The sequence below is a fragment of the Branchiostoma lanceolatum genome, chromosome 12 (genome assembly GCF_035083965.1).
Source record: "Branchiostoma lanceolatum isolate klBraLanc5 chromosome 12, klBraLanc5.hap2, whole genome shotgun sequence".
NCBI lineage: Eukaryota > Metazoa > Chordata > Leptocardii > Amphioxiformes > Branchiostomatidae > Branchiostoma > Branchiostoma lanceolatum.
In genome coordinates, this window is record NC_089733.1 from 11,416,627 (window position 1) to 11,430,896 (window position 14,270).

General features: G+C 39.8%; 1 protein-coding gene across 1 annotated transcript in view; it reads left to right on the top strand.

Annotated features, from left to right (window-relative positions):
- Positions 1–14,270, top strand: part of LOC136445528 (aspartate--tRNA ligase, cytoplasmic-like) — a 30,304-nt gene that overhangs the window by 14,170 nt on the left and 1,864 nt on the right. Inside the window, exons 4-15 of the mRNA XM_066443581.1 lie at positions 690–782; positions 1,259–1,364; positions 1,857–1,959; positions 2,323–2,397; positions 3,448–3,513; positions 10,158–10,269; positions 11,137–11,271; positions 11,881–12,028; positions 12,542–12,688; positions 13,110–13,152; positions 13,510–13,590; positions 13,974–14,085. Of these exons, the coding sequence (XP_066299678.1) occupies positions 690–782; positions 1,259–1,364; positions 1,857–1,959; positions 2,323–2,397; positions 3,448–3,513; positions 10,158–10,269; positions 11,137–11,271; positions 11,881–12,028; positions 12,542–12,688; positions 13,110–13,152; positions 13,510–13,590; positions 13,974–14,085 (1,221 nt within the window). The remainder of the gene's footprint in view (positions 1–689; positions 783–1,258; positions 1,365–1,856; positions 1,960–2,322; positions 2,398–3,447; positions 3,514–10,157; positions 10,270–11,136; positions 11,272–11,880; positions 12,029–12,541; positions 12,689–13,109; positions 13,153–13,509; positions 13,591–13,973; positions 14,086–14,270) is intronic.

Sequence of the window (14,270 nt, forward strand, 5' to 3'; positions counted from 1 at the left end):
TTATGTTAACGAATTCTTGCCATACTTTGTACCATGTACAATTGTCGTGCAATAAAGTTCTTCTTCTGTAAAAGGAAGCTATTTTTCCATGTGTGGTATTGTGGTAGTGGTACACTTTTCACCAATTAGGTACTGTAAAATAGTACCAAACGCAATCTATAAGTCATATATATAATAGCAACGTACTCTTCATCAGCCCAGAACGAAAAGATGTGGTCGAATGTTACTACGGTTGCGGTAGTTAAATGTCCTTTGTTGTTGATTGTGCAACATGTTATTTTTTTACTGACAGTATCAAGAAAATTGTTTAACTGCTGCAACTAGGGCAACATTTTGGGGTGGAATTTTCTTTAGGCTATCACTAATTTGAAAACACCAGCAAGGCCAAATACATGTATTTCATGAGAATTCTGAATACCTTAACTGTTCAAGCTATCACTTTTTGGAGTATCATACACAAATTTCCTCTCTTCACTCAGGTGTAAATAAGTGCATGTACCTAGCTTCGATAAGGGACGTCCCTCGGATAGGACGTTAAATGGAGGTTCCGGTGTTTGGGGATTGGGGAGAGCCACACACCAGCTTTTGAAAAAGAGTAGGTGCATGCCCCAGTGTGCGATGGTCCAAACCTCATATGTTGAATGCAGTACTGCAGAATCGTGTTCAAGTTTATCTGTTTGCCCTTACAGACCGCAGGTTGGTGCGTGTAGAAGAGTTGACTCCATCCCTAGCCGGCGAGACTGTGTGGGTTCGAGCAAGGATGCACACCAGCAGGGCTAAAGGTAAATAACACTCACAAAACATCGTTGTCATCATTTCTCACAGAAAAAGGCTACACAAATGTTATTTTATGTGCGGTCACAAACTCTAATTACATAATTTGTACACATTGTATTTAGCTACACAACCAAATGGATTATATCTACATGTACCAACAGTTTTAAACTGGCAACAAGAGCCCAATATGGGTGTCACTACGGAAACTTGTATGAAACAGAAAAAAACGAAGCAGTTTTGATTGCAAACACAGCATCACAATCCTTGGTGTCATGATCTAGAAGTCTGAAACAATTCTCTCTCTCTCTGTCTCACCCTCTCCTTTGCTGCAAAGTTCAGCTGTTGCCAATTTGAGTGTTTTTGTATGTTAAAGGCATTCATAAAATTGAACTGTGTCTAATAAGAATGCGTCATAATGGATCAAAGCTGTTCAGTACATCAGATTAAGAATAATACCTAAAGGTTCTTTTTCTTTTTCCAGGAAAGCAGTGTTTCCTTGTACTACGACAACAACAGTTCAATGTACAGGCTCTGGCGTTTGTGAACGACAAAACTGTCAGCAAGCAGATGGTCAAGTTTGCGGCCAAGTAAGTCAAACTTGAATTTGAAGGTTAATCAGTTAAGGTAGTCATCCTACATTGTAACTGCCATGTCTGCATTTCTTCCTCTTTGGCATGCAGTATGGCTGGCACAACATAATGTCATGTTGTGCAATGAAGATCTTTAAAAAAAGTAAGACTTGATGATAGATTAATACAGGCATTCTTATCATCAGATATGTTCTTCAATTTGTTCAGAATATACACATGGTATTGTGAGAAAACATGTTCACAAGTTATGAAAATTTAAGAATGATGACTTGTGGTACTTTGGGGAAATATACAGAAATGTTAAGAAAATACTGTACATGAATATTAACAACGATAGTCTCATCCACAAAAATCTTAACATTCATGGCATTGAATGGCAATAAATTTATTTGATAACGGGGTACTTTTTAGATCTAAGAATTAAGCTGAATGTAGACTGTATGGGATTGATAAAATAGTAGTGTAATTTCATGCAATGTTCTTTTTCAGCATCACAAAGGAGAGCATCATTGACGTTGAGGGGGTTGTCCAGAAAGTGGCACAGCCTGTGGAGAGCTGTACACAGAGGGATGTGGAACTGCATGTGGAAAGGGTAGGTACAATTGATATAGGTTAAGGTATAAATGGAGTAAGGACAAAAAGTGGCACAGCCTGTAGAAATTTTAGGATAGGGATGGGGAGTTAAATGTGTGGAGGGTAAATCATTGACATATATGTACAAAATTCAGTGGGGGGGATAGGAGTATAAAAAGACAGTGCAGCAAGAAGAGCTCTTGATGGAGGGTTGTAATGTTCAAACACAAGTGTAACCCCAGCAAGATTGGGAACAACAGACAGTAAACTGGACAGTGGTACTAGGGGCACCTAACAGTAATCTTTGAATAGAATTCTCACCACCCGATATCAAGTGTACAAGTGTTATACGTAATGTCATATATATTTCCACACACGTCAGGTGTTTGTGGTGAGTGCGTCTGCCCAACAGTTACCCTTGCAGCTGGACGATGCAGCCAGACCAGAACATGATGAGGTCAGCAGTCATCTTTTTCTTTAACAATTAAGACCTTAAAAAGGTATTTTTTGTTGCTCTTTTTTTACAAGATATTGGCAAAGTTATGATAGCTCAATACATGTCGTGTTGAAAGGCCAAGTGGCTAGGGTAAAGAACTCAAGATCAAGAGGTCACGGGTTTGATTCCTGGCATTTCTGGCTAGACGTTGTGTCCCTGGGAATTTGAGGCACTTAACACGACTTTCCTCACTCCACCCAGTTTTAGAATGGGTACCTGACTTTGTAGGGGAAGTAGAATGCAGTAGAAGGAGTCTCAAAGTGATTGGCTCCACCTTCCAATTCCGTGCCCTAGACACAGTGGATTAACAACCTAGTGAACCCACTGCCTCAAAAAGGCTATGGGACTACTTTTACCTATCATAGCTTAATAAATTGGTTTTTGGTATTTTGACTCAGAGAACAGTGTTTATTTGTATATCCTGTGTGACCTATATACCCTGTGGAAGACTTCAGTACGAACCAAGTTGCCGTAAAATACAGAACGCACATGTACTGTTGAGATGAAGAAATGCAAAAGAGACCAAATTTCCTTTTGGGAGGCCCATTTATTGTCAATGGTTTTACTAGTATACTACATTTGTATATAGATGAACACCATTTTGTAGTAGACTGTAGAGTACTATACAACTAAGAGAGAGCTGAACTTAATAGACTCATCTATCATTATGTTTCCCTACTTCATACACCTAAAACAGACAGATTGGTATTTCTATTGAGTTTATACAAACCATAATGTTGATTTTGAAACATATTTGCTCTTACACTTTCACCATTACAAAGAAGCGAGGAGAAGTCAAATTCACTTTTTAGTAAGTTAGTAGATTATAACCCTTGTACTAGCTTGACAACGTATACATGTACAGTGTCTGTAAACTATTCTTTTGTAGCGACCTGTACTTAACCCAGTTGGTATATGTATGCAATAGAGTCTACATTTATTCATTCATATAACACTTGAATGTATTTTGATACAGAGAATGAAATCTATCTTTACCCATAACTGTTGCAGGAGGATGCCAGTCGCCCCCGTGTGAACCAGGATACCAGGCTTGACAACAGGATCATCGATCTCAGGGTGAGTCTAAGCTATGGTAGGCTTTTGTTGGCGATGTTAAAGTTTTCCTTCCTGCACCAGATGTTGCATAGCTATAGGGCAGCACTCATCTCTGTTTCAATTATAGCCTTTTGGGCATAAAACTTACGAATACATGTATTGGACTGTTAGCGTTGTCATTATAAGTTATATTATAACCAATGAAAGAAATAAGTCAAAATCATATACTAGTAACACTATCTAACTATCAAAATACACTGGAAGCTTACACAGATCAAGGCAATTACAAGTCTTGATATCTATGAAATAAAATTATAATCATGCTGATGTTGTAGTTTAGATATACATAAATAAGCAAACAAATAATATGTATTTATTAAATAGTTCCTGCATATATGCATAGTTCATTTTATCTTGATTCTTATAACTTGATACGAGGACTGATTTTTGTGTGATTTTACTTGAATTTTTGGGTGTTTGTAGACCTTCTGAAAACCCCTTCACTATCGCCACATTCGTCGTACGATTACTAGTATCTTGTGGTAGGATTTTAAAAACGGAACTTTCTGGAGAGAGATGTCTACAGCTGCAAAGCATCAGCACTGACACTCCTATAGGATTGATTTGTTGAACCTATCATATGAAGAATGTGACCAATCCCTTACATTTTAACAGTATTCCATAACAGATATTTCGATAGGAACAACTAGGAAGACTATGACTTTCGTCAACTGTATAAGCATTCGGAGGGAAAGAGACAGACAAGCCAATTAAAAACGACACTTCATGCGATATCACTCAGCAAACCTGCCTTCCCTAAAACATTTTCCCATACTACTACTAGCCTCCATAGCAAGCCCAGAGAGGCTGCTATGGAGGCTATTCCCATACCGATGTTAGAGTTACATCTAGTACATGACGCTAGCGGTCGCTACCTCCGCCACATCAGGGTCGATCTTCTTCAGTTCGCGGTACAGGTCTTGGTAGAACGGCTTGTTGACGGAGCGGAGGGTGTTTGGTGCCAGCGGATTCAGGTTGGGTCCGATGATCATGAAACGGAGCATGTTGGTGTTGAAGGCCTGGTAGTTTGTACATCCCGTGTGCCATGGGTGGTGAGAGAACCTGAGGAAAGGATGGGATACCAGCTTTTATATCCTACGCGTGCCGCGATAACCTTTGATACGGGCTTTCAGAACAGTCTGTACTTTACGGTACGCCCCAGGCTTCCCTAGTTTGATTTAAACCTCGGGTTGTGCACAGGTTCCGCCACTGTCGAAAATTTAAATACCGTATTTGGGTGTTGGATTCAATGCTGTTACTATTTTTCTGTTCAAGGACACAAAACCCTCTCAACTTCTGGCGCATTTCGCAATGGAATGTTTTTTTCCGGTGGGCATCATATAGATAAAATATATTCAGCAACAGGCGATATAATAGTTGGGCCAGTATCTAGGGCGATACGGAATACATTTGTACATGGTGTTGTATACCTGGACTGTGATAAGGTTCCAGACCAGGTGATATTTCGGGTTATCACACATGCTCCACTTGTATCACATAGGCTTCCCTCAAATAATCAGAACGTGCTTCGCATGCGCCATGTTTACCGCTGTCAAAAACTTAGATACTTAGATTTTTACTTTGGAACTACGGTTGTGGCAATATTTTGCCTCCACATTTTCTCAACTTCTGGTTCATTGAAATGTGTGTTTTCTCCAATGGGCATGACATACATAAAAAACAACACACTCAGTGTATTCATTTCCATCCCTGTTGGTAAGGCTGATACCTCGGGTGATACGGAATACACCGTGTTGATAATAGTATAAGTCACGTTTGAGACTGTGTTTCTCTCGCTTCAGCAACACTTAGGCACAAGTTAATTTTATTGATTTTCGCCTGTTTTAAATAAAAAAATCAGAACTCCGGAACTTGCCGACTTATATTGCCGCAAAGTTGTGAATTGGTTTGCCATCGACGTTGGCGAGCAAGATATCATGTTTGCACTGTTGTATGAGAGACTCGCCGCAGTCAGCGAGTATCGCCCAGACAAGTTCAAAGACGTCCTATCCAGAGTGGCTCTCACATGTTTTTTTTCAATGATGAGAGACATGGGAGAGGAGTTGAGGCATTAGTATAGGGGTCTCACAGCGAGGTTTGTGTGAACCATGGAATGTTTGATTATGGAGTTCAATGTCATGTATGTTGAAACTACCTTTATGAGTATTCTTATCACAGTCATATACATGACAGTATCATCCACATGTACAGTCCTTGGAGCCAAATACCTTCTAATGGTGTACTTCTTTGATCGTTCTTATCAATGTATTAAACATTGATCACTTGAGCTGAGTCTATGATGAACAAGATAATCTACATGTACCTCCTACAGATAAAGACTTGTTGTTTACTTATGACACTGTGTTCTGTAGTTTAATTCACAATACCAGCCCTGTAGTCCTTTATGGTTTAGCATGATTTTTTTTTTGCTGGATTTTTCTTTTTTTCACCCATACGCATTAGTTTTGGGGTCTCCAGATGATGTCATCCATAAAATTAAGATGGTGTGGCCTTAGCAATGAGAAGTAGCCTCAATTAAGGAGAAAAATGAAGTGACGACGCACCTCAGTTGCGACGTCTTATAGCCACCATGATGGTCCATGCTGTGTACGATGATGTGGTTGAAAAGCGCGTCCAACAGCTTCTGGTCAATCCCGTGGCGCTTCATGACGTCCCGTAGTGCTCGCCTGGACCTGGCATTAGCAAATAGAGGAAACCACAAGTTACTCTCCAAGCAGATATTGGAGGGGAAGATTCTAACTTTATCTTACTGCCCATACAGACCCTACATCTACCTGGATTTGAATAACACCGGCCATTCAATGTTTGTACTAACCGGAAGAGTTTGAAGAGAAAACTCTCTTGTCCGAGGAAGTTCCAGCGGCGTCCAGACTGGTGCCCCTTGATCGCTATCATATTCCTGCTTTCTTCCAACAAGCTCTCTCTAGTTCCTGCTGCTCCAAAGCCAAGAAGACTCGAAATGTTTCCTTCACTTTGCACAGGACTGACGGACGAATGTAAAAGTCCGTAGACTAAGGGGATGGACGTGTAGGTCGACTCCTGGAGATCCTTCAAATCCATGTCTACGATGTGTCGGACCAAACTATTGGAGAACAGGTGACACTTGATATGCGACGAATGAGTTCCATAGAAGTACCACGTAGAAAAGATTTGGGACCTGTCGCTAATCTCAACGCCGTTGCGGGTGAAGCGTAGAACCTGCACCCCCCCCCCCCTTTCTTGTACCGCATGGACATGCTCTTCAGCTGATAACCGCCAGTGGCACGCAGCTTACAGTCATCAACTGTGATTTCATATTCGTCAGACCTAGTGTGACCACAAGAGTTGATCAACATTACGACCAAAGACAAGTTAGTATTCACTGCAAACTATGTAAAAGTTTCAATATGGATCTCATAATTCGGTAATATCATTTCATTCAACATAGAATGCACACTAATGTAAAGCGGCATATTTAGCCTTTTCTTCATTGGTGTACAAACACGTCGATCTGTAACCATTTGACAGATATGCGACAAAAAAATGTGCCTGGTCACATACTTCATAAATCGCAAACTGAGGGCATTCATGGGATAGTTATAATTTGTTTGTATTTGTCTCGCAAAATTCAGCGGTCTTGTTATAGAAAATGGTTGTCTTAGATCCCAGTCGGCTGTTGGTTCTGTCACAGCCTTAAGATTTTACAGCATCAAACCTTGTGTTGCAACTCTAGGAAACTGTGTATCATACATGTATATGAATATTTTCTAATACTGTCCTAACTTACATGTATCTGTAATTGTGTGTGCATTAACTGTTCATGGCAGCTATATTGGACAATAAAACATGTACTTCGATTTGTAAAACAAGATATCCAACCAATTTCATTCTATTATGTTTTATGTTACATTATGCAGAGGCTGCACCATTGTTTCACTTAGTTGGTAATAATTATATGATATTGATATGTTTATGTTATTCAAGTTGCATTAATTGTTTTTTTTAACTTTTTTTCTTACCTCTTGTAACTTTGATTGCGTTTAATGTAAATAACTTTTGTTTGGGGTTTTCCCCCCAGGACTCATTGAAAATTACCAGTTGGTGACATGACTTCCCGTAGTTAAATAAGTAAACAAACAAACAAACCTGCGGTTTCTTGCGGGACGTATCAGAATACACAAGGCCGTATTCTCCACAAACCTAATGATATCCACGTCGGTGGGAGCTTTTAACACAAAGAGCTGATAGAGAGAGTAGACCACAGCATAGAACCACCGAATGAAGTACAGGGGAGACTGGAGGAGGTAGTGTCGTCGGAACAGGTGTGCTACACTTGGGGTCCACTCACAGTTCTCAGCGTTGGGCACTATCGGTGTTGGCGTCTTCATTTTGACGTACTAGTACAAATATACATGTAATGTAAATGCAAAAATGTTCGTGGTGGTTTTATGTTTGCGTTTTTTGCGGAAAGCTCTTCGCCACGAACTTAAAAACCACTGCAAAATGTTTTTGTCCTCCAATACCCCCTTGTCTACTATTGCCTCAAACACAAACTTAAAACCACAGCAAACAGTTAATTTCCTCCCTTCCGCAAAATTAAAACCAAGCAAAGTTAAATGCATTTACAGTATATCAACAGAATGTCACCCGATGAAAAAGTTCCATCATTACAAAGAAGTGAGAAAATTATGAACCCATTAAGTAGTAAAATTTTGATTGCTGTAACAGTACTCATACCAACATGTAAATTACACATTATATTTCAATTATAATTAAGTAAAGGAAATAACAATTCCAAACTTCCTGGATCCTTTGGTAATATTCAGAGAAAAGCCTGTCTGCTAGTTAACAAAACATCCCAGGCGAACTCGAAAGATTGGTATTGATAGCTAAAGACCCGTGGCATCTACTAAAGGTGTCAACATTTGCCAGGTTTGATTAACCTACCACGTCACTAATTAAAATCAAGTTAAAGTCCTCCCCGCACCAGACGGTGCATAAGGCGGCGCCCATCTCCGTTTCGGCAGCCCTGGGCCACACAACTTTGTGCAAGTCACTACAGCAGGGTGCTAGTCTAAAGGCAGTGGTGTGTGTTTAACTACCATGATACTCTTTCCCAAATTCTGAGTGCTAAGCAGAGAAAGCAGCAGTATGTACCATTTTTAGAGTCTTTGGTATGACCCAGCCGGGGTTCGAACTCACAACCTACCGTATGCAATCCACTGTGTCTTAAAAGTACTGTAATGGAAGGCGGAGCCCATTCCTCTCCTTCCACAGCCTTTTACCTCCCCAACCAAAGTCAGATACCCATTTTTGCCCCTGCATGGAGTGAGGAAAGTTGTGTAAAGTGCCTTTCCCAAAATTAAGTAGAAGAGATATAAATTTCAAAAGCCTCACTTGCTAATACACCTGTATTATTTTATTCAAAAGAAAAACACAGTGCTCTATATAAGATACTTTAGTAATCTAGATATTCCCATGACACTTCCCACACATCTGACAATCGTCACAAGACTTTTATGAAATAAGCAGGAAAATTACCTTTATGTCACAATGGACAGTGTGCGACATCTGTAATCGTTTTATTAACTGTTTGGAATTGCATACTATTTCAGCCAATCTGACGGCCGTTTCAAACTCGATGCATTCTGCCTGGTCATATATATAATCTACCTGTTTTTGTGTCCCACTTGAGTAGGTCAAAGCTGATCATTTTTTATCTAAGCGCTTCTATCTATTTATGCGCTATGCACTTCTATCAAATTACCCTCCCCAAACCGCCAAAGCTCTACCAAACTGCTAATAAAACACACAAAATGGCAAGTATGCCACAGTCAATCCAGGAAATTATCCCATTTCTAATTATCCCATTTCCCGAGACAGTATTGAATATGCTATGGAAACTTTGTCCAAAAATATGCGTGAAAGCCTGGTTAATACTTATAATATATATATCTTAGTTGAAATTCCAGCATCGATGTGGAAGGAAGACGACACACTGTTAAGTCCTTACCGGAGAGCTTAGTTGTCGTTCCTTCTTCCTCAGAACACAGAAGTCAAAAGAGACCGTTTGACGTGTTCACTAAGAGTTATTCTAGCTGTGTGTGGGTGTGGATAATCTCAGGTGTACACCTCTTGGTTCCAGGAGTGGTTGTACTTTTTCTGTGGCATTTTATAGATTATGTTATTGTTTTTGATAACATAAGTGTTGTGTAGTTTGATTTGAAATTAGCAGGTGATAGACTTTTCCTATGTGCCTCATAATGTGTATTACATAAAGCAATCAGTTACGCTTTACGTAAAATGCTACGATTACCCCCTATACTTAGTCAGAGTGGCCCTACTTTGCATAATTATAAGTAAAATTAAAACAGCTATCACTTGATCCATCTCTCATAAATGAATGCACTTAAATCCAGCAATATTACCCTATACATGATAATAATATGATACATGTACATTCTTGAGAAAGACAAATAAAAGTCAACTTTGAAATGGTATTAGAGGTCTCAGCTGTCATTCTTCCAACCTTCCACCCATACGAGTATGATGCAGTGTTATTAGGAATCAGTGCGGCAAGTTCATGATTTTTTCTGTGATTTCAGACCACCACGAACCAAGCGGTATACCGGGTCGTAGCCGGTGTGTGTGACTTGTTTAGGGCAACTCTGACAGGCAAGGGGTTTGTGGAGATCCACACACCCAAGATCATCTCAGGTAAGTCAATCGTCACCCTTATATATACCTCTTCACCTTATTTCACACAGTACACAAATAAACCAGGGATATCCCTTTGGCTCAGCTGGTAGCAGCCTCACAGTTGAGCTCCTGGTTCCAATTACATGTAGGTGGTAATTTGGAGACCCAAGTTCAAGTCCCAGGGTCAGGCCATCTCAGTTGGGGCTGCATCTACCTTTTAGAAGATGTAAAATGGGGTTCCGGTGTTTGAGGAGGTGCCTCGAGCGTGTTAAGGGCTACAATGGTCAGAACAAACGAATATACAGACACAAATAACCAAACTGATAGGTTTCATTCACTCCCACTGGGAAGGACCCAACTCTTACTGATACATGTTAGGTGTGATGGTTTCCTTAACATGCTTGAGGTATGGCTCTCCTCGAAGGCAGGACCGCTTAGAGATTTGAAACCAAGTACCTTATTGCTTTATTTTCCAAATCAAAATTCCTAACCACAAGGCCGCCATGCCATACCTGGTATATGTGTTCACTTGAAAATTAATTTATGGCTGTTCCCTGCATATATGTTTTGCTCATAAACTCAAGCTTCCCTCTAGGTAAGCCAATGGTTTTTAAATTTACAACATGTAAAGTATTCTGAATTAAAGTTGAACTGCAATTGCCAACACAAAAATTGGACTTACCCAAATTTTTCTACTGGTGAGCTCCAGTCTTTGTCAAGGAATGAGCAATCCACTGCTTCTGTGACGTCACGTTATGTAGATAGAACAGATCCTGCAGAAATTCTATGGCGCCCCCGTCTCTGTTGAAGGAAATTTGGTTGTAAAGCCCGGATGTAGATGGGCCTCTTTTATTAACATTAACAGTAATATTGTTGATGTTTCAGCGGCCAGTGAGGGGGGAGCTAACGTGTTCACCGTGTCGTACTTTAAGAACAACGCGTACCTGGCCCAGTCTCCGCAGCTGTACAAGCAGATGGCCATCGCTGCAGACTTCGAGAAGGTCTTCACTGTTGGAGCTGGTATGTTACTTTCTAATCAATTCATATATTTACTACATTTATGTCACACCGGGCCCGTGATAACATTCGATACGGGTGTTCCGGACCAGATGATATATTAGCTTATCACACAGGTTTCTACTTCTATCACACGGGCTTCCATTGAATCATACAAACCCACTTTAAGTGCGCCAGTTGCGCCTCTGTCGAAAATTTTTCATACCGGATTCAGACGTTGCAATTGCTGCTGTTGATTTTTTTTCTTTTCTTCTGACGCATTCTGCATTGAAAAGTGTATTTTCTTGGGTGGGTATAACATAAACGAAATGCAACACGGTGTGTTCCGCATCACCCAATCTTGTTCAAGTGTGTGAGTAGGCCTTGTCACTGATGATTAGTGATTGTATTCTCTGCTACTTACTAGTAATCTTGAGATTTATTTCAAGTTTAAGATTAGAGGTATCTGCATCCTGCAGAAGAAATAACCTTGGCAAAACTTTATAACTTCACTTGTTTCGTGATTTTTTGCACTGCTTACAATATTAGTTGTTCAGCTCAAACTGGTGATAAAACATGCTGTACTTAAAGACAGTTGAACCAAGGCTAAGTTTCTGTGTGGTCTCTCACCAGTGTTCCGTGCGGAAGACTCCAACACCCACCGTCACCTGACAGAGTTTGTGGGGCTGGATCTGGAGATGGCGTTCAACTACCATTACCACGAGGTGCTGGACGTCATTGGGGACATGTTCGTGCACATCTTCAAGGGCCTCAGGGATAGGTAAGGAACGCTTGTTACAGCTCACAGTAGAAGATTTAAGAAGACCTATCATCATCATTATCATATACAAATCTTGGTTCTACTTCTTGGAACGTCCTGCACAGTCTTCCGTCAGTTTGAATCGAGCTCCCTTAGTTCTTTGGAGTTTTCTTGCAAATGTTTATTTTCACTAACAATAAGCAGTTTTTTTTTCATTGTATGGTTGGAATATTTTCATAAAAGGGGGATCATGTATTATACGAAAACAAAATTTGGAAGTTATTGTGGTGAAATTTTTAAAAAAGTACAATATTGTATTTGATTCTTGGTCATGAGCCTCACTGTGTTTCATTTTTAAGAAATACTTTATAGACAGATTAATAAATAAAAAATTATGTATTGTATATAAACTTACGCAAGCTAGTCCAAACTGTTTATTGTACCGACTAAGAGAAACCCATCAGGACTACCACAATTCTAAAGGATTGTTCCTTTTCATTAAGTAAGTAAATTATAACCATACCAACCCCACAGGTATAAGACTGAGATCAACACCATCCAGAAACAGTACCCCAGTGAGCCCTTCAAGTTCCTGGAGCCTAGCCTCAGACTGGAGTTCCCCGAGGCCGTGACCATGCTCAGGGAGGCTGGGGTGGAGATAGGGGACGAGGATGACCTCAGGTGAGGCTCGCAGCAAGGCTATTTTTTTCAGAAAGCAGAAAAAAAGGTATTCTTTGGGGGATAATTGACAAAGGAAAACTTGCAAATAAAAACTGTTTGCATTAAGGGGATGAAGGTTGCTTTACTCAAAATGTGAATATTTGAATTTAAGTGCTAGATACACGTTTAATGTTGTCGAATGTGGTCCTGTTGGCCTTACTGGTAAGTACAATTTTAGAATAGGTCATGGTAGAATGTTACCGAAAATGACAATGACGTAAGCATTGAGTCTAATTCATCTATTAAATATCTCTTTTTCTTTGCCTCTCAAGATTAATCTCATGATCCTAATATGTTTGTGTATCATTTACATCAATGTCAAATAATGTTGTTCATCATTAATGTAGAGTCAGTCTTAAAATGTGTGAACTTCATTTTTTAGCACTCCTGATGAGAAGCTGTTGGGAAAGTTGGTGAAAGCCAAGGTAAGGGGAGATGGTTGGGCTAGATGATTCTATATTGCTGCAAAAGTACAAACTTAAAACAAACATGTATTTTTACAATAGATGTAATCTTAAACAAAAGGTATACTTACTGTAAATTGAATTAAGTTTGCAAGGACTTGATTCTGTGGTGGAAAGGTAAAGGAGAATGATTTGTTTGTGGTTGAAACAACCGTAGTAATGTAATATAGGACAGAACTTATGTTTGCAGTGTGATAAGCCAATAACATAAAACATTTCTATGATTTACAGTATTTATTTTGGTCTTGATGTACAAAGGATGTTTGGTTTGGTCTGTCTAGATTGCCATTGTGAAATGTACATTTTTTTGTTTTTCAGTATGATACTGACTTCTTTATCCTGGACAAGTTCCCGCTGGCCGTGCGTCCCTTCTACACCATGCCTGATCCAAACAACCCTGTAAGTATGACATGGCAGCCACCTTGGTGACCTTCATATTCAAGGTCAGGTCATCTCTTAAGGTCAACATCACAGTGTACTGTATACAGACCTCTGCTCTCAGCCAGGCATTTTTGGTATTTTCAAAACAATTACTGTTGCTTGTGTGGCTGTCAACCAATAAACTCATCCATATTTGTAATCACAGGTATAGATCTTGATATAAGTTTTTGTGTGTGTGTTAACTTCAACATGTAATTTTACTCATATAATGTTACATGAATGCACCTTAGTTGGAAGCCTTTTGTAGAGCGGCATGCTGTTAAGCCACGAAAATGGTGGATGGATATGCAACATTCTGTGTGCTAAACATGTCATAATTCAATCTCTCTTGTACACCACAGAAATATGCCAACTCGTACGACATGTACATGAGGGGAGAGGAGATCCTGTCTGGTGCCCAGCGAATCCACGACCCAGAGTTCCTGACAGAACGGGCGAAGGCACACGAGATCGGTACACACCAAACTGTTTTTACTTTAAATTTGTAGTGCTAGAAACAACAGGACTGGACATGTCCCTAAAACATCTCTATGGGAGGATAAAAAGATGATCATTTTAGGCCAAAATTTGTAATTGAATGATTCTCAATTGCATGTTGTGGCATGAGTAACAGCTACATGTAAATGCTCACCAGCAAA